General features: G+C 44.1%; 1 protein-coding gene across 2 annotated transcripts in view; it reads right to left on the bottom strand.

Annotated features, from left to right (window-relative positions):
- ugt8 (UDP glycosyltransferase 8) overlaps positions 1-16,136 on the bottom strand; it is a 71,782-nt gene extending 55,646 nt beyond the window's left edge. The window contains exon 1 of one of the 2 annotated variants that reach the window (XM_033023451.1): positions 15,964-16,136. Coding sequence is in view for 1 of the 2 variants with exons in the window: in XM_033023445.1 (XP_032879336.1) it covers positions 15,610-15,685 (76 nt within the window). In the remaining variant the exon portion in view is untranslated. Of the gene's footprint in view, positions 1-15,609; positions 15,875-15,963 lie in introns of those variants that run through there. The other variant, XM_033023445.1, reaches the window with a different exon arrangement.
- Positions 16,137-20,847: the final 4,711 nt, after the last annotated feature.

Here is a 20,847-nt window from a genome sequence, read left to right as displayed (position 1 = left end):
GGAAATAAGGCACCCCTGCGCAGTTGGGGGCTATGAGTGAGTGGTGGAATATGACGCTGGGGAAACTGGCTGCATTGGTGGGGGGGGGGGGGGGGGGGGGGAAAGGGTGAGTGCCGGAGTATTGTGTTGGGGAACGTGTTGCTTTGGGGGGGGGGAGGACTTCTGACTTGGAGCAAAAGCAATTTCCAAAGTCAACAATTATGGAAATTCCAAATCCCAATCATAATATTTTTTTAATCATTTGGAAGATAACAATACAATTAAACATTGCTTCAAAAATGACACTTAACGGATTCATCTAGAAAATTACTTTCTAAAATAAATTTAATTAAAATCTAATTAAAATCTCAGTACAGGTGCACAACCTTTTATCCGAAAGCCTTGGGACCAGACACATTTCGGATATCGGACATTTTCGGGTTTCGGAATGGAAGATTTTTAGCGTAGATTAGGTAGGTAGCGCTGGCGGCTTGGAAAGTCTGGAGCGGCTGCCTCCTCCCCGGAGACCGCGGAATCATTGTAAATCATTGCTTAAATGTTAGTCAGTTAGTTTGGAGGGATTTTATGTGGTGGGGGTGAAGGGGGGAACTTTAATTCTTAGTCCCCTGCCTGGTCAGAGAGGCGGGGAGCGGGCAATGCCTTTCCGGGTCGCCGTGCAGTACTGTGCCGCGGCACCCACATCACAGAGCTGGGGCTGCGGGTGTCCGGCCGCGCTGGATTTGGATTTGTAGCGCCGCGCAGCCAGGGGTAGAGTTCGCCGTGGTCGGAGCTACAACCGGCGCCGCCCGTGGCTGGACCACCGCAGCCCGGACTGCTGTGGGCCGCCGACTCCCAACATCGTGGAGACTGCGGTGGGCCGGCCACGGGCGGCGCCAGTTGTAGCTCCGACGACGGCGAACTCCACCCCTGGCTGCGCGGCGCTACAAATCCAAATCCAGCGCAGCCGGACACAGCCCCAGCTCCACGATGTTGGGAGCCGCGGCACAGCGGTCCGGAGCTTACTGCACGGCGACCCGGTAAGGCATTGCCCGCTCCCCGCTTCTCCGACCAGGTAGGGGACTAAGAATTAAAGTTCCCCCCAAAAGCCCACCAAACTAACTGACTAACATTTAAGCAATGATTTACAATGATTCCTACCGTCCCGCACAATATACACTCACCCAATATACTCTCACCTTCTCTTTTATGAATGGGGATTTAGTTCCCCTTTGTTGGAGGACCGACCGGAGGTTCCGCTGTCACCTCTGCGGGCCGCCCTCGGTAAACGTTTTCAAGGACCTTTCTTCAAGGACCGAAAAAATGTCCGCTATTCGGAGGTTTTCGTTATTTGGATCTTCGGATAAAAGGTTGTGCACCTGTAGTACCTAAACTAGCAATGACAATGGGCATGAGTGGAAGAGCTGCAGTAGGAGCGGGAATGGAAGTGAAATGTAATTAAAAATGTAGCGAAAAATTCCTTTTCTTTTCTCTATACCCTTCCACTTTTTTTTTTTTTTGAGTCTTCCACTTTAAAGAATCAGACCTTGTTTACAAATTGAGCATTGTGTGTATTGGCTTTGTGCTGGAAGTCTAACCTTAAGTTAATTAAATGCAGGCCTCATTTTGCTTGTGCATGAGTGCTTGCATAACTTGTACTTCGTTCACATCTGTTCCCTCATATCTCAAGGCGGCACAGCGGTAGAGTTGCTGCCTTACAGTGCTTGCAGCGCCAAAGACCGGGTTCGAACCCGACTGCAGGTGCTGTCTATACGGAGTTTGTACATTCTCCCCTCGACCGCATGGGTTTTTTCCTAGATCTTCAGTTTACTCCCATATTCCAAAGACATACAGATATGCAGGTAAATTGTCCAGAGTGTGTGCAGATAGCGTTAATGTGCGGGGATCGCTGGTCGGCGCGGACTCGGTGGACCGAGGGGCATGTTTCCGCATTGTATCTTTAAACTAAACAGTTATATTCTTACATTCAGACATCTTGAATCTGCTTTAAATGTTTAACATTGTTAAACATATTGCAGCCAACAATCAAGAATTTACAAATTGGTCAATTTTCAGGCAGGATTAAATGCTTCATTCAGCTTGAAAGGAATTAATTGAAAATCGTTTGCTGGAAACAATGCATTTTACAGCTGCAAAGCAAAAAGATCAGCATGTACATAAAATAAGGCCAAATGGCATTCCCCTACAAATTTCCGCACTATTCAACCCAATCACGACTGATCATCCATTTCATATGCTTTTAGCATTAAGTATATCTGCCTCCTTGATCGAGTTGGTCTCCATTACCTTCTACTGCAGAGAATTCAACGGAAGCGGGTGAAGACATTTCATATCAGCCAAGCATATCTATTTTTAAATTCAGTCATCCTCGTTAGACTTCCCAGCTATTGACAAATAATCTCTCCCATCCTTTTAAGAATAATGTGTGTTTCAGTGGAATCCCCTAGTATTCTTGTAAACAACACCGAATGTAGAGCTAATTAATCCAATCTCTCCTCATACATCATTGCTGCCATTAAAGGAATCAATCTTATAGATCTTTGTTTCACATGATGAGGACATTCTTTCTCAGATGACGCAATGACAACCAGCACAAAAAAATCCAGATTAGGTCTCACCAAGGCACATTTACAGTTACAGCAAGACACTCTTGCTCTTAAATTCTCTTGTAATAAAGGTCAACATAAAATGTGCCTACCAAACTGCTGGCCTTCAGAAATTGGTGCACAAGGATATTCTTGTTATACCTCCCCCTTTCCACCATTAAGATTCAGAAAATATAATCTTTCTAGGTTTCCAATCGAAATGTCACTATCATACTGCATTTGCCAGATTGTCCAATTTATCTCTATCATACTGAAATCTGTTTGCATCCACTTCACAACTTTACGTGCTCTGCAAACTTTGAGATGTTATATTGATATGCATTGTGAATAGCTGGGGGGCAATCATTGGCCCTATGGCATCCCGCAAGTGACTTCTGACCACCCAGAAAAAGACCCATTTATACCCAAACCACTTCTTATCTCTCAACCACTTCTCAATCCATGCCATTTGCAACCGGTCTTTTAAGTAGCATCTTATCACAAATTTTCTGAAAATCCATCCACATCCACTGGCTTTCCCTTATTTATTCTGCTAATTACAACTGTAAACTAAACCTACTAGATTTTTTTCAGCCATGTAAACCCATGTAAAATTTGCAAAATTTGCCCAAAGTGCTGAGCCACCGGGAGGTCAGGTAGGTTCTTGCGGACCGAGCGGAGGTGTTCGGCGAAACGATCGCCCAACCTCCGCTTAGTCTCACCGATGTAGATCAGCTGACATCTAGAGCAGCGGATGCAATAGATGAGGTTGGAGGAGATACAGGTGAACCTCTGTCGCACCTGGAACGACTGTTTGGGTCCTTGAATGGAGTCGAGGGGGGAGGTAAAGGGACAGGTGTTGCATCTCTTGCGGTTGCAACGGAAAGTGGAACGGGAGGGGGTGCTACGGGAGGGAAGGGAAGAATTGACAAGGGAGTTACGGAGGGAGCGGTCTTTGCGGAAGGCAGACATGGGAGGGAGATGGGAAGATGTGGCGAGTGGTGGGGTCACGTTGGAGGTGGCGAAACTGACGGAGGATTACTTGTTGTATGTGACGGCTGGTGGGGTGAAAGGCGAGGACCAGGGGGACTCTGCCCTTGTTGCGAGTGCGGGGATGGGGAGAGAGAGCAGTGTTGCGGGGTATGGAAGAGACCCTGGTGCGAGCCTCATCTATGGTGGAGGAGGGGAACCCCCGTTGCCTGAAGAACCATTATCTCAATGGGGTTAGGTTAGGTAAGGGGGAGGGGTGCAGCGAGACATGGGTGTCCTTGTACACCAGTCACTGAAAGTTGGCGTGCAGGTACAGCAGGCAGTGAAGAAAGCTAATGGAATGTTGGCCTTCATAACAAGAGGATTTTAGTATAGAAGTAGAGAGGTTCTTCTGCAGTTGTATAGGTCTCCGGTAAGACTACATCTAGAGTATTCCGTACAGTTTTCGTCTCCTAATTTGAGGAAAGACATCCTTGTGATTGAGGCAGTGCAGCGTAGGTTCACGAGATTGATCCCTGGGATGGCGGGACTGTCATATGAGGAAAGATTGAAAAGACTAGGCTTGTATTCACTGGAGTTTAGAAGGATGAGGGGTTTTCTTATGGAAACTTATAAAAGGACGTGACAAGCTCGATGCAGGAAAAATGTTCCCAATGTTGGGCGAGTCCAGAACCAGGGGCCACAGTCTTAGAATAAAGGGGAGGCCATTTAAGACTGAGGTGAGAAAACTTTTTCACCCAGAGAGTTGTGAATTTGTGGAATTCCCTGCCACAGAAGGCAGTGGAGGCCAAATCACTGGATGGATTTAAGAGATAGTTAGATAGAGCTCTGGGGGCTAGTGGAATCAAGGGATATGGGGAGTAGGCAGGCACGGGTTATTGATTGGGGACGATCAGCCATGATCGCAATGAATGGCGGTGCTGGCTCGAAGGGCCGAATGGCCTCCTCCTGCACCTATTTTCTATGTTTCTATGTAAAGCAACAAAGGAGCTTTTCAAAACTAAAAAATGGTAAATTCTTGAGTGGCCGAGTCAATCACCCGATCTGAACCCAATTGAGCATGCCTTTTATATGCTGAAGAGAAAACTGAAGAACCCCCAAAACAAGCATAAACTAAAGATGGCTGCAATACAGGGCTGGCAGAGCATCACCAGAGAAGACACCCATCAACTAGTGATGTCCATGAATGGAAAATAGGCCATAGGCAGGAGGCCATTCGACCCTTCGAGCCAGCACTGCAAATTACAGACTTCAAGCAGTCATTACATGCAAAGGATATGCCACAAAATACTAAACATAACTACTTTCATTTACATGACATTGCTGTGTCCCAAACATTATGGTGCCCTGAAATGGTGGGACTATGGTGAAAGCAAAATGTATAAAAATGGCCTTTATTAAAATCTGACAATGTGCATTTTAACCACATGTCATTCTTTTCTATTACAAATCTCAAATTGTGGAGTACAGAAGCAAATAAATAAATGATGGGTCTTTGTCCCAAACATTATGGAGGGCACTGTGCATTATCAGACCGCAGCGATTGGTAGTCTTATTAACTTTTTAAGTAACATTTCTTTACTGAGACTAAATTCCTTCAATTCCTCCCTCTCACTTGATTGCTTTTTCTGGCAATTTTTTTACATTTCTTTGCTCATAACACCATTCCCAACTTCCTTTTTCCCATTCCCAACTCTCCCCCCCGAAGTCTTATCTTTAATGGAACTTTACCTCGTACTAAACGGTAGTTCCTTTATCATGTATGTATACTGTGGAGGGCTTGATTGTAATCGTGTATAGTCTTTCCGCTGACTGGTTAGCACGTAACAAACGGTTACTCTGTACATATGTCATAAGTGATGGGAGTAGAATTAAGCCATTCGGCCCATCAAGTCTACTACGCCATTCAAACATGACTGATCTATCACTCCCTCCTAGCCCCAACATGTGCCAATAAATCAAACTAAACTTTTAGCCATAGCTGGATGATCTTTCCTAATCGTTTAATGTGATCGACAAAAAATAATTATTATCATAACGTGTGTATATATTCTTTCCATTGTTAACATAATTATTGTTTCATATAACATATATTGTTTCCATTGATAACATAAGTATAGAAAGAGTATATGAAAATAAATTTCTTGGTGTGATCTTAGACCACAAAATCCGCTGGAAACCACATATAAACCACATCAAAGCAAAACTGGCAAAGTATAGCAATATTGGGAAAATCAAGACACATTCTGGACCGCAAATCATTACATACTTTGTATAGTACACTCATATTGTCATATCTGAGTTACTGTGTGGAGATATGGGGTAACACCTACAAAACCAACCTACAGCCGTTATGCACATTACAAAAAAGAGCAATAAGAATTACCAATAACGTTGGATATCTTGAACATACCAATTTATTATTCTTAAAGTCACATACACTGAAGTTCACTGATCTGGTTAAATTTAAGACTGTGGAAATCAAATCATGTACAAAGCAAGAAATAATTTACTTCCAAGAAATATACAAAAACTGTTTATGGAAAGACAGGGTGGGTATAATTTGAGAGGGGAACATAATTAAAAAAAACTCAATGTCAGAACAACTCTTAAAAGTATGTGCATAGCAATCTGTGGTTTGAATTTGTGGAATGGTCTGGAACAGGAGATAAAACTTAGCACAAGCATAATTCAGTTTAAAAAGATGTACAAAAACACTTGTTTAAAAGGATATTGGGATAAGGATAACTGATTGTGAGTGGGATATTTGTTATACTGATTGTATTGGGAAGGGTGGTTATAGAGTGATGGGTTGTATATATGACTAAGATACTGTATAGTATATGAGGGTTTTTTCTTCTTTTTTGTATGGCTTTGTAAATATTTGATTAATGTTCAAATGTAAATAATTTGGTGTACATATAGTGGCTGGCGTACATATAGCTGCTAAATTTGTATAAGATAATTACAAGCAGTTGAATAAGGGGTGGGAATTAATAAGCTGTGGCTTCTTCCTGCTCCTTTTCGGACACATATGATTTCATTTATTTATAGATATTGTTTATGACACTTTATAAATATTTTTGTTTCGTTTTTTGTATGCTGTTTCACACTTGCTTTTTATTCTTTTATTCTGTTCGAAATAAATAATAAAATAAAATAAATAAAATAAAATAAACCCATTTAGTTAAGTCCTCCAATATTGGAGAAGTTTGTCAATATTGATAAGGAGTAACTTTGTAGTCTTACATGCAAACTCGTGAAGTTGCTAATAATGATTGGCTCCTCCGGGACACGCTGTACTATTTTGTAAACTTCTAATGTAACCAAGCGAATTTACCTAAAATGGTTTAAAAAAATCAAACTGGTTGCATTGTGAAATGCCTTAATTGTACACCAAACCATAATTACTGTTTGGCAAACTTTGTGACCCTGAAATTAATTTTATGTAGACAAAATGTTTCACAAATGTAACTGACACTTTTTTGTAATTTTACTTCTACTTTAACCTTAAATGTATGGTCCCATATTTAGCAGAGTCAAGAATACTTCATTAATTCTTACTGTTCATGACATTTCTTCATTGTCATTAAGAGCGTCCGTTACCTTGCAACATCTCTAGGTACAAGAGAATGCAAGTAGATTGTGAATGGACCTGCTGGTATTTCCCTCTGCAAGTTTTGGGAAGCTGAGGAATTTCAGAACTCTTGGATTTTTAATATAATTGAGCCTTGAACTCTGAAAGGAATCCAGCAGCAGAGACAGCTTCCTTCCACCTTGGACCTGATGCAGGTTTAACTCTCTATTAACTCTAATGGAGAGGGATAGTTGTGAAAGGGAAGGTCATTTCATTTTATTAAATGGAAATCAAAGGTTTTTCCAAGTATTATAATCTTCAGAAACAAGGTAGTAAGTTTGATTAATTGTAGTGTTAACATTTTCTGACTATTTGATGACTATTCGACACGTCATTGGGTCAGATTACTCAGTATTTCTCAGCCAATTACCATGTTGCAGGTCGAAAAATAGCTGCCAAAACCCCATCTTTAACTGAAGTACTAATGGGTGCTCAAGTTTAGAAGGCTGAAGAGCATATGCTCTCTGAATGAAATACAAAAATTCACAATATATATCGGTCAGCAGGCAATGGGGGGGCGAGACATGATGATTCAGCGCGGTGATTGGAGGAGGGAGGTGTCGTTCAGAGGCAGAAGTAGGGGGATGGGACTGAGGATAGAGTGCGGTGATTGGAGGGAGACGTGCCCAGGTCATAAAGTCACAACGGCAGCCCTGGACACAGACCTGTGCCTCATCCGCAGCCAGGATCGATCCCGGCCGGCTCTCTTTATTTGAAGCAGAAATAATATGTGAATGCTTCATTGAGCATAATTTCGACTGGTAACTACCCACTTCTTCCGAGCACATTATCGCACGCGTCATGCAAGCCGTCTTAAATGACCACCTAAACTGTCATTTGGTAACATAAAAAGCTGCCTAGGTGCCTGGCTGAACAGAAAAAAAAGTGAGAGCCCTGTACAATATCTCTAAACTAAGTAAAATGTATCACAACATTCAAAGGGCACTAAGGAATCACTCGGTTTCAAGGCATGATGTGTAATTTGGATGGGTACATGACAATCCTAATGCTTACTCACAATAGTAAATTGAGAATGCCATACATTAGTAATTTTCAATCCACATCCATCTGTAATAACTCAGACTAGTGTTTTGGTTCGGGTGCATTCAACAATTAAATGTTAAATATTGTACATCAAGGTAAAACACCAGAGATAATTACTGCAATGCCTTTTAATACCTCTATAAATAACATGGGTAACATCATGTATTGTCGTTCTGCTGACTGGTTAGCATGCAACAAAAGCTTTTCACTGAACTTCGGTAATAATCACAGTAATTAATAGGTGGGTAAAGTCACTAAAATACACAAAACGCTTTAAATTTTAAATGAACTTCAAAATCATAAAACAACATTTTACCAAAGTGCTAATACTCCCTAGCATATGTTAACCTAATTTCAGATTAAATGCGTAGGCAAGAACTGCAGATGCTGGTTTAAATCAAAGATAGACACAAAATGCTGGAGTAACTCAGCGGGACAGCATCTCTGGTGAGAAGGAATGGGTGACGTTTCAGGTCGCGACCCTTCTTCAGACTGATCCTCATCAGAATGAGGATCAGTCTTTTTCGAGGATGTAACTAGTAGAGTGGATAAGGGAGAACCAGTGGATGTGTTATATCTGGATTTCAGTAGGCTTTCGACAAGATCCCACATAAGAGATTAGTACGCAAACTTAAAGCACACGGTATTGGGGGTTCAGTATTGATGTGGATAGAGAACTGGCTGGCAGACAGGAAACAAAGAGTAGGAGTAAACGGGTTATTTTCAGAATGGCAGGCAGTGACTAGTGGGGTACCGCAAGGCTCAGTGCTGGGACCCCAGCTATTTACAATATATATTAATGATTTGGACGAGGGAATTGAATACAACATCTCCAAGTTTGCGGATGACACAAAGCTGGGGGGCAGTGTTAGCTGTGAGGAGGATGCTAGGAGGCTGCAAGGTGACTTGGATAGGTTGGGTGAGTGGGCAAATGCATGGCAGATGCAGTAGAATGTGGATAAATGTGAGGTTATCCACTTTGGTGGCAAGAACAGGAAAGTAAACTATTATCTGAATGGCGGCCGATTAGGAAAAGGGGAGACGCAACGAGACCCGGGTGTCATGGTACACCAGTCATTGAAAGTAGGCATGCAGGTGCAGCAGGCAGTGAAGAAAGCGAATGGTATGTTAGCATTCATAGCAAAGGGAATTGAGTATAGGAGCAGGGAGGTTCTACTGCAGTTGTACAGGGTCTTGGTGAGACCACACCTGGAGTATTGCGTACAGTTTTGGTCTCCTAATCTGAGGAAAGACATTCTTGCCATAGAGGGAGTACAGAGAAGGTTCAGCAGACTGATTCCTGGGATGTCAGGACTTTCATATGAAGAAAGACTGGATAGACTCGGCTTGTACTCGCTAGAATTTAGAAGATTGAGGGGGGATCTTATAGAAACTTACAAAATTCTTAAGGGGTTGGACAGGCTAGATGCAGGAAGATTGTTCCCGATGTTGGGGAAGTCCAGAAAAAGGGGTCACAGTTTAAGGATAAGGGGGTAATCTTTTAGGACCGAGATGAGGAAAACTTTTTTCACACAGAGAGTGGTGAATCTCTGGAATTCTCTCCCGCAGAAGGTAGTTGAGGCCAGTTCATTGGCTATATTTAAGAGGGAGTTAGATGTGGCCCTTGTGGCTAAAGGGATCAGGGGGTATGGAGAGAAGGCAGGTACAGGATACTGAGTTGGATGATCAGCCATGATCATATTGAATGGCGGTGCAGGCTCGAAGGGCCGAATGGCCTACTCCTGCACCTATTTTCTATGTTTCTATGTTTCTATCCAAACCATGCAGCTCAGAAATTTACATTTCAGTCAATTCAATAACATGCAATTGATAAAAAATGATAACGTGACTGTCATGAGTTTCATGTTGACCATGGCGTCAGATTATGATAAGGCAAAATCATTCACCACCCAATCGACCTTGCAAAGTCCTCCTCAGAAGTATCAGGCGGCTGGTGCTGGTCTGGAAATCAGAGGCCAACAGATGGTCAAGGTCACATAAAAAATACCCATTGAAAACATATTGAAAATATCAGTCTGAAGGGTCTCGACCCAAAACGTCACCCATTCCTTCTCTCCAGAGATACTGTCTGTCCCGCTGAGTTACTCCAGCATTTTGTGTCTATCTTCACATATAGAAAATCTACTTTACAGCCAATATCCCCCAAATTCATCACAATCCATGGTTATGTCCTGTGCTAATGAACCACCAGATCCGGCAGCACTCTAGCATGCAGCCAGGAGAGCATTCTTCCAAGGATCCTCAATACCGCCACTAGACTTCACAAGTTACGTACCATGAATTCAGACAAGCAAGGAAACCGACTGAGTAGTATCTACCATGCTCCCATAATTGACAAATCAGAACTTTGCTATGTTAAATGAGACTGGAAGCACATGTAGCAAGAGCACAGAATGTAATCTGTGTCAGGGTAAACACTAAGTAAACAGCTCCTTTGGTCAAACTTGCTCTAGTTTGTATTATGGGCTAGTCCTATTTGTCTCCTTTTAGCCCATAGCCCTCTTAACCCTTCCTATTCATATATCTGTCCAAATGTCCTTTGAAAGTCATAATTGTATCCTCTTCTATATCTTCCTCAGGCAGCTCATTCCAGACATGGACTACCCTCCAAGTGATAACTTTGAGATCACCATTAAATCTCTCCTTTCACCTTAAGTCTTTGCCCTCTAAGTTTAGAATTCCCTATCCAGTGAAAAATACTAAGTGATTACTTTTTCCATGCCCCTCATGATTTTGTACACTCCAATAAAGTTACCCCTCAGCTTCCCACACAAAGAACAAAGTGCAAGTCTTTCCAGCCACTCCCAATAAAGTCCTGGTAACATCCTGGTGAATCTTTTCTGTGCCCTTTCCAACCTAATGACATTCTTCCAAAAGCTGATATGTACACAGTACACCAAGTTCTCACTGACAGCTAGTACAGCTGTATTACAATGTCCCAACATGTACTCAATACCCTTCCCCACAAAGGGAAGCATGTCAAAAACCTTTCTCACCACCCTGTCCACCTGAATCAGTACTTTCAGGGAATACTTAATACAGAGAACAGTAAGCACAGGAACTGACCCTTTGTCCCACAAAGCTTGTGTCGAACATGTTTAGGTGAACTGATCTCATCTGCCTGCTCATGATTCATCTTCCCTGCAATTCCCTGCACCCATCTAAAAACCTCAAACGCCCCTATCATATCTGCCTTCACCACCGCCACCCCTGAAAATGTGTTCCTCGCCACCAACACTGTGTAAAAAAAAAAAACTTGCCCCGCACATCTCCATTAAACTTTCTCCCTTTTATCTTATAGTCATGCCCTCTAGTGGTGATCAAGGTTCCAAATGTCTACCCTATCTATGCCTCTCAATTTTATATACTTTTATTCTATACTTCTATCAACTATCCCCTCAACCTCCAGCATTCCAGAGAAAACAATCCAAGTCTATCCAACCTCTCCCAGTAGTTGAAACCATCTAATCCAAGCAAAATTTTGGTAAACTAACTCTGCACCATCTCCAAAGCCTCCACATCTTTCTTATAATGGGGTGACCGGAACTGTACGCAATACTCTAAATGTGGCCTAACCAAAGTCCTATCGAACTGCATCATGACTTCCTGACTCTTATATTCAATGCCCCTGCAATGAAGGCAAGCATAGCATATGCAACCTGTATTCCTAGATCTCACTGTTCTCCAACACTCTTTGATGAGTCACTATCTGGGTGACTTTGATGCACCAAGAATGCATTGGAGCATTACCACTGATCAAATGACCATGTAATTACTAGGGCTGATCAAACAAACACAAGAGAGACACACTTACTTCACCTTATCATTGGCAAACTCTAAGTTGTAAATACATCAATCCATGACTGCCATGACAGAAACAACGACTGTAGATCCTTTATGGAGACAAAACTCCTGTCTTCATACCAAAGTTAATATTGTGTTGTGTGATGCAACTGTGATTCTAAATTGATCCATTAGATCTTGAGTCATCAGAAACAAAATAATATTCCACCACTATCAGAAACTTTTGCAACCCAACATATCCTTCCCTTCACCAATAAGGGATCGGGCATGCAGAAGGACATGCCATGAGCAGTGTCAAATGCATGTACTTATGGCACAGTGGCACAGCGGTAGAGATACTGCCTTACAGCGCCAGGGACCCGGGTTCGATCCTGATTACAGGTGTTATCTGTATGCAGTTTTTACGCTCTCCCTGTGACAGCATGGGTTTTATCTGAGTGCTCCGGTTTCATATCCACATTCCAAAAACATGCAGGTTTGTAGGTTAATTGGCTTCTGTAAATTGTCCCTAGTGTGTAGGATAGAATTTGTGCAAGATTGCTGGCCCGCACGGCCTCGTTGGGCCGAAGTGTTTCCATGCTGTATCTGTAAACTAAACAAAACATACAAAGTTGGCAAAACTGTCCAGGACATGTATTGAACAACCATAAATAACATGTAATAGAAAGAGCTAAGCAATCCCAACAGATAACATCAAAGATCAATTCTGCCACGGTCTATAAGAAATGGTGACAGATAATTAAATGGCTGATGGGGAACAGCATCCAAGAACATACCCATCCTCAAAGACTGATACTAGCACCTGATTTGCAAAAGTTGAGGTAATGTATACATAACCAGAAATGTTGATGATACATTCTAAAATAGTTTTCTTTCAATTCAATCCACCTCATATGATATCAGACAATATCTCAACCATAAAGCAGCAGATCGGTGCTCAAAATTAGCTATATCGTGAATTCCAATACTTTTATCATACTACCACACATATGACAATGTGGAAAGTCACAAAAAGGATGAATTCAATCCAGCTCATTACACGTTCGGATAAATGGTTTTTGACTGGAAATATTTGCTTTTGTTTCCAAAGTTGAACACCCCTCCCCCCCCCACCCCACCTCTTTACAGCTGTTCGGGTTACAGACATTTTCCCCTCAAATAATTCACAAATTACCCCAAAATTTGAGTTAAAATTCACTCTTCCAAAACTTGTCAAAATAAGTAAATTAACAATTTTTGTTTTAAAATAAATTTCTTGACATGTGCATAGATGACGAGCCCTCTCGTTATGGAAAAGTCATGATGGGGACCGTTTCTGGGAATGCAACACCCCCTTCCACATACGGCAGGGGTCGCCTGCATTCTAACCAATTGCAATCAAGATTATATTCAGGGAATCTATACTAGATTACATTTTGCGATAACATGCTTTTTGATGAATCACACTCAGGTTCACTTTCATGCACCAAGAGTGGCATAATGGCAGCAACACTGACCAGATAGCCATGTCTTTATCAGGATAGAAGATGTGAATCGACATGCTATTAAGTGCGAATTATCAACAACATATTTTTCAATACACTCATTAGGTTCTACCAAGTCTCCCGATTTCAAAACGTACATAAACTAAAAAGGAATTCCACAGCTGAGGCAAGAGTGACAAAGGCAGCATTTTAGTGAATGCAGCGTGAAGGACCACTGTAAAGATGAAAACAATAGAAATTTGGATGCAACCACTCCCAAATTAAAATAATTGTGGTTGATGGAGGCCAATCATCTCAAAATCAGAGCGCTGCTACAGTAACTCGGCAAAACAGTGCTTTTCGTCGAATTATTTCCGTTACTTCATTAACCACCTTGCAACACAAAAACAAGGACATCTGTTTCTGACTGAGCAATGTTTAATTCCATTTGCAACTCAGCAAATTACACAATCCATGACTGCATATAGCAGGACTTTGACTATATTCAGGCATGGGCTGCTTGCAGCAAATAACATCATTACCACATTAAAAACTAGGCAATGGTCAAAAGTCAGGAGGGCAGACTAAACCAAAAATTAACAGTTGGATTATTCCACCTAGTTCTGGACACATGAAGGCTTCTGAAGGCTAGCGTGGATAAATAAGGGACAATTGAATAGCCAGCGACTTTTCCATGGTTGGATAAATGTTGGGGCTGTTGTTCTACAGAAGAGGAGACTTAATATGTATCTAAGATCATAAAGAACTTAAATAAACGATTTTCCTGAGAATCCAATCATCTACCCTTGATATTACTTACTAAATCCATTAGAGGGTCACCAGAAACAATTGGCTGGTCTCAAATTTTATGGCCACTGATTTTCCAAATCCTTTTTGCAAAAGAAGAAATGGTAGTAGTGTGTTGGAACATGTTTAATGCCAGGCATTAAACGAGCTTCAATAGTATTTAGGCTCAACCCCATTCAAGAAAAAGTCTGTCTGATCAGCATTATATACATTGCTTTAAACTCCATTCACTACCAATGCATTATAATTGCAGTCTGTTTTATCTGCAAAATGCAGTGATTACATGTCCAGGCAACTCTAGCATCACTACGCATAACTTCTATCGTGGAGTCCAAGCACTGTCCTGCTGAGTTACTCCAACATTTTATGTCTACCTTAGGAAGTCCAACATCTATTCATCCAAAACCTCCATGAAACCAGACACACTGAAAGATTGCAGAATATCGAAGGCAGCAAGTCACCAGTCTCTCGAATGCAAGTAGGAATGAACAATAAATACTAGTCTTCCCACTGCTCTACGTATATGGTAAACAAATAAGATCACTGATAAGAGTAGCGTGTGCAAAAGAAATCTTGGAAAGTGAGAAGAGAGATTAATAATCCGTAGGCTCCTGGGTACAAAATTCAGGATACAATATACAGAAAACGAATACAACTTAGCTGGTGTACAGAATTGATTTCATTCATGCCGGTTAAAACCCTTTTCCAAAGCATACCAGCACCAAAAGAACAGCGCAATTCCGAGCATCCGATCAGAAAATCCAAATCTCCATTTATGTTGCCTTCAACTGAAATTTCTTTTACAAATTACGCTCAGCGTAAAAGACAAATTTAAAAAGATCGAAAACGGAGTGTTATTAAGTCTGAAGAAGGGTCCCGGACCATAAAGAAGCCAATCTATGTTGTCTTGAGATGCTGCCTGACTCCAGCACAGCGTCTTCTTTAATAAACCTGCAGTTCCTTGTTTATACTTATTCAAAATATTGTTCAGCACTCCTAACATTGTTGCCACTTGTTTGATTATGAACTTTGCAGTTTCTGGAAAGCATGTCGGTTCAACGTCGACTGTGCAACAGAGAACCTGTAGCAAAACGGGACAGCTGCTGTTAACCAACAACATCGATCTCCGGATAATACAACTTGCACAGCTCCTCGCAGGTTGCATGGATGTCATACAGTGAGTAATGCGCTCTCCTAGTGTAGTGCACACTTTGTCACGGGTGACAATGCAAACATATTTTGACCCAGACTGTAACGTTACCTGGTGGCAGGGATGGGGACCGTCGCCTAGGGAACTCTGTATCCCCCACCCCCATCCCGTGCAGGTGCAGGAACATGGCGCCAGCGCGGCGCACCACCTGTTACAAGCAACAAGTAACTCTTGTTTATCGCCCCGCAGTTCGGGCGATCGGTGCTTTGTGCGGAGCGGGAGGGCGAAGCAGCTGCTACTGCTGCATGAGCGCTGAGTTTGATTTCTTTTTTAAGAGGGTCTCCGGCCACCGGGTTCCTGTCGAGCCCGCCGTGAGCTGGCCCCGGACACACTCTCACTGCCCGCGGCTCCAGTGGCCGGAGACGGGCTCCGTCCATCAGTCCGCCCAACCGCCCGCGCACTTACCGGCTGCCGCTCCGCTCCGCCTCGCGCCGCTACCGTTGACGTTGCTGCTGCTGCCGCCGCCGCTACCGTTGACGTTGCTGCTGCTGCCGCCGCCGCTCGCGCTCCGTCCGGTACTTTTTTCCACCCGTCGCCTCGTCCCGTCCGAGCGCGCGCTCTCGCCCCTCCCTCCCTCCTTTACTGACGTCAGCAGGAACGCGTGCCGAACTACCCAGAGCACGGGGGGGGGGGGGGGAGGGGATAGGGGTTGAGGGAGGGAATGGGTGTTGAGGGAGGGAATGGGTGGGACGGGAGGGAATGGGAGGGAGGGGAGAGACGGGAAAGGGGTTGAGGGGGGGAATGGGGGTTGAGGGAGGGAATGGGGGAGGGAGGGGGGAGACGGGAATGGGGGAAGAGAAAAGGGGGGATGGGGAGAGGAATGAATGGAGAAGATGGAGGGCGGAGAGAGATCAGGAGTGGGGGAGAGGGAATGGAAGTGAGGGGGAGGGAATAGGGGTGGGAATGGGGAAAGGACAATGGTGGAGAGGTAAATGAATGGGGAAGAGGGGAATGAAAGTGAAGGAGAGGAGTGGGGTGAGACGGCAATGGGGCAGATAGGAATGGGGGAGAGAGAGGGAAATGGGGAGTACGAAAGGGGGAATTTTGAGTCAAGATATTGTCATATACATAAGCATGGTGAGGTGCAACAAAATAGAACACAAGTCCATAGTTGTGCCAGAGGAGGTCCTTAATGTTCCAGTGCCAAGGTAGGATTGGGATTTAGTTTAATTTAGAGATACATCAAGGTCCATTGGTGCACCAATCATTGAGTCTATACCAATCATTGATCACCTATCGGAGGAGGAGCCATCTTGCTAGCCAGCAGCCGTCCGTTTTAATTCGCTTTTTTTTATAGTTTTTAGTGAGTCCTGTTTTTCGTTCGTAGGGGATATGGACTTTTTAATGTTGGGGGTAGGTGCCAACTCTACTTCTAGGTCCCTACCTGGTCGGTGAGGCAGCTTTTTCTCCGGGCTGCCCGTCGACCCGTCCTCGTGGCCTACCAGCGGACTTGGAGTGCCGTTTCCTGGCGGGGACCGCCCAGCACCTCGGCCTCGGTGGCGGCACAGCGCTGGAGCGCTATCGTGGAGCGGAGCGGGCGATGCCTTGCCTGGGTCGCCGCGCTGGAGCTCCGGTGAGCTGAGACCGCCATGTTCAACACCTCCGGGCTGCGGGGCTGCGGAGCGGAGCGGGCGGCGCCGACTTCATCATCGGGAGCCTGGGAGCTCCAAACCGGCGCGGCCTTGTCGGCTTCGGAAGCCGCGGTCTCCAACTAGAAAGGGGCCGTTCCAGGTGGCCCAGCCGCTGAGAGGACTCCCGACGCCGGGGCAACAGCACCCGGTGAGAATGGCCAGGAACATCGGGCCTCCGTAGAGGCAATTGCGGTGGCCTCAATAGGCCTGACTTTGGGGTGAACTTGGGGTGGGGACTGGACATTGTGCCTTCCCCCACAGTGGATACCACTGTGGGGGGATGATTTTATTTTGTCTGTAATGTAATCCTGTTAGTCTTTGTCCAAGATGGCTGCCGTGAAGGGAGAGTGGACGCTGGCGCGCTTTGGCTGCTGCTGCTCTCTCTTCACATTATGTTTTTGATTTTCTGTTTTTGGACTTAATTCTGTTTTTAGTTTGTGTCTCTGTGATGTCTTTATTATTTATTTTACTCTGATTATATGTTTATATTCCTGTTAATCTATGTAAGGTGTCCTTGAGATGTCTGAAAGGCGCCCAACAAATAAAATTTATTATTATTATTATTATTCACACTAGTTCTATGTTGTCACACTTTCACACTTCCTCCACACTAGTGGCAATTTGGATTTGGGAGGAATCCGGAGCACCCATAGAAAATCCCACGTGGTCACAGGAGGAACGTGCAAACTCCACACAGACAGCACCCAAGATCAGGTTTGAACCCGGGTCTCTTGCTGTGAGGCAGCAGTTCTACCAGCTGCTCCAACATGCCAGTTGTGTCTGAAAAAGGGCACCGACCCAAAACATCACCTATGCACATTCTCCAGTGATGCTACCTGCTCACAGGATGGTGCAAATCCCACAACCTCATTCTCAACGTGGGAAAAACTAAGGAGATGGTGGTTGACTTCAGGTGGGCGGGAAAACAACACCATACACCTCTGCACATCGATGGAGCTGATGTGGAATGGGTCAGCAGCGTGAAGTTCCTAGGACTCCACCTGTCAGATGACCTGACGTCCACGACCAACACCACAGCACTGGTCAAGAGAGCCCAGCAGCGACTACACCCTCTCCGCAGACTACGGAAAGCAGGTCTCCCCACTACACACCTACGAACTTTTTATAGAGGGACAATCGAGAGCACATTAACCTACGGCATCACTTCCTGGTTCGGGAGCTGCAAGGCGTACGAACGGCACCAACTAGACAGGATTGTGAAGACCGCCAGCAGGATTATTGGTGCTCCACTCCCTTTCCTGCTGGACATATACAGGAAGAGATGTATCAGCAGAGCCATCTCCATCATCAAAGACCCCTACCACCCATCCCATCACATATTCTCCATCCTGCCATCTGGGAAGAGGTACAGGAGCATTAGCTGCAAAACCAGCAGGATGCTCCTCAGCTTCTTCCCGCAGGCTATAAGACTGATAAACGGACTTTGCCCCCTGCCAAAGTATCGCGCACCAACCACCAACCTGGACACACTGCAGCAGAGCCACTGTCGTGCCGCTGCCGATCGGAACGCCTGTTGATATTTAGTAAAGAGTAGAGTGTTTAATTTGTTCATGATATATGTATTTTTATTTCTATTTATTTTTTACTGCACACTGAATGGACACTGGTTGAGCAACGTTTTTTTGTTTCCTCTGGGTATGTGAGTATTCAGGAAAATGACAATAATGATATACTATACTATACTATACCTGATGAATTCCTCCAGCATCTTATCCTTTTTTGTAAACCAGCATCTGCAGTTCCTTGTTTCTCCTTGGGGTTGTACAGATCAATGGGAAGAGAGGACACCCCAGATGGTGGGGATGATAGTTGCTGCCTTCTCAAGGCACATCTCATGTAGATGCTTTTGATGGTGGGGTGGGCTGTGCACGTGATGGACAATATCATTGTTGTTAGACGAATAACGGCTAATGATACAGAGTACAGGAGGCAATTTGATAATCTGATTCAATGGTGCCAGGTACAACAATTTTGTTGTCAATGTATGGAACATCAAATAGCAGATTGTTGACTTCAGGAAAAGATAACCAAGGATCCATTAAACTGTCTTCACTTGTTTGGCCTGCACGGTGGCGCAGTGGTAGAGTTGCTGCCTGAAAGCGCCAGAGACCCGGGTTCGATCGTGACTACGGGTGCTGTCTGCATGAAGTTTGTACTTTCTCCCCATGACCTGCCTGGGTTTACTCTGGGATCTCCAGTTTCCTCCCACACTCTGAAGATGTACGGGTTTATATGTTAATTGGCTTTGGTATAATTGTAAATTGTCCCTAGGGTATGTAATAATAATAATAATGGATGGGATTATATAGCGCCTTTCTAATACTCAAGGCACTTTACATCGCATTATTCATTCACTCCTCAGTCACACTCGGTGGTGGTAAGCTACTTCTGTAGCCACAGCTGCCCTGGGGCAGACTGACGGAAGCGTGGCTGCCAATCTGCGCCTACGGCCCCTCCGACCACCACCAATCACTCACACACATTCACACACAGGCAAAGGTGGGTGAAGTGCCTTGCCCAAGGACACAACAACAGTACGCACTCCAAGCGGGATTCGAACCGGCTACCTTCCGGTCGCCAGCCGAACACTTAGCCCATTGTGCCATCTGTCGATAATGTTAGTGTGTGGCAATCGCTGGTCGGCGCAGAAGGGCCTGTTTCCACGCTGTATGTCTAAACTAAACTAAAATAAAATAAACGGACACAATGACTGGAGAGTGCCAACAGCTTCAAGTTTCTGGGCGTGCATATGTCTGAAAATCTGTCCTGAGCCCTACACATTTTGCAATCACAAACAAAGCACACCAACGCCTCTACTTCTTCAGAAAATTTAAGGGAGTCGGTATTTCGATTAATAGTCTATCGAACTTCCACAGATGTATAGTAGATGGCCTACTCACTGGATATATCATGACCTGGTTCAGTAACTCGAATGTCCGGCAAATGCAGGAGGCTGCAGACAGTGGTAGACATCACCCATAAATCACAGGTGGTGACCTCCCCACATCGAATGGATCTACAAGAGGTATTGCCTCAAAAAGGTAGCTAATATCATCAAAGACCCACACCATTCTGCAACGCCCTTGTCTCACTACTACCATTGGGACAAAGGAATAGGAGCCTGGGATCGGTGACCTTCTCGTTCAAGAAAAGCTTCTTCCCAGCAACCATCAGGCTCTTGTACACTGCAAGCCATTAACTGGACCTTCCTCAGCAACTATGATCTACTGTGGACTATGTTTTGGTTGTCCTATGCGCTTAAAATATGCACAATTATAGTCTGGTTACCTAATAGTGATAATTAATTTATTGTATTATTGAAGTTGTCTTCTCAAGTGCACTCCTATATTACTTATACCCAGGGAAGGATTTACTTGAACCCGACTGCCGAAATCTGACATATGCCTCCTTTTACCTGACTAAAATCTCAACATCTCTGAACAACCAAGGTTTACAGAACTTACCAGCCTTGTTCTTTAACCTAACAGGAACATGCTGTCCTTGTACTCTTGTTAACTCACTTTTGAAAACATATTTGCCAGCCATCCCCTCACTTGCAACTCCCCTCTCCCAATCAACGTCTGCCAGTTCCTGCCTAACGCCTCCAATATCAGCATTGTTCCGATACAGTATTTTA

This window comes from Amblyraja radiata, chromosome 1, assembly GCF_010909765.2.
Source record: "Amblyraja radiata isolate CabotCenter1 chromosome 1, sAmbRad1.1.pri, whole genome shotgun sequence".
NCBI classification, from domain to species: Eukaryota; Metazoa; Chordata; class Chondrichthyes; order Rajiformes; family Rajidae; genus Amblyraja; species Amblyraja radiata.
This window is presented reverse-complemented; position numbering and strand designations above follow the sequence as displayed.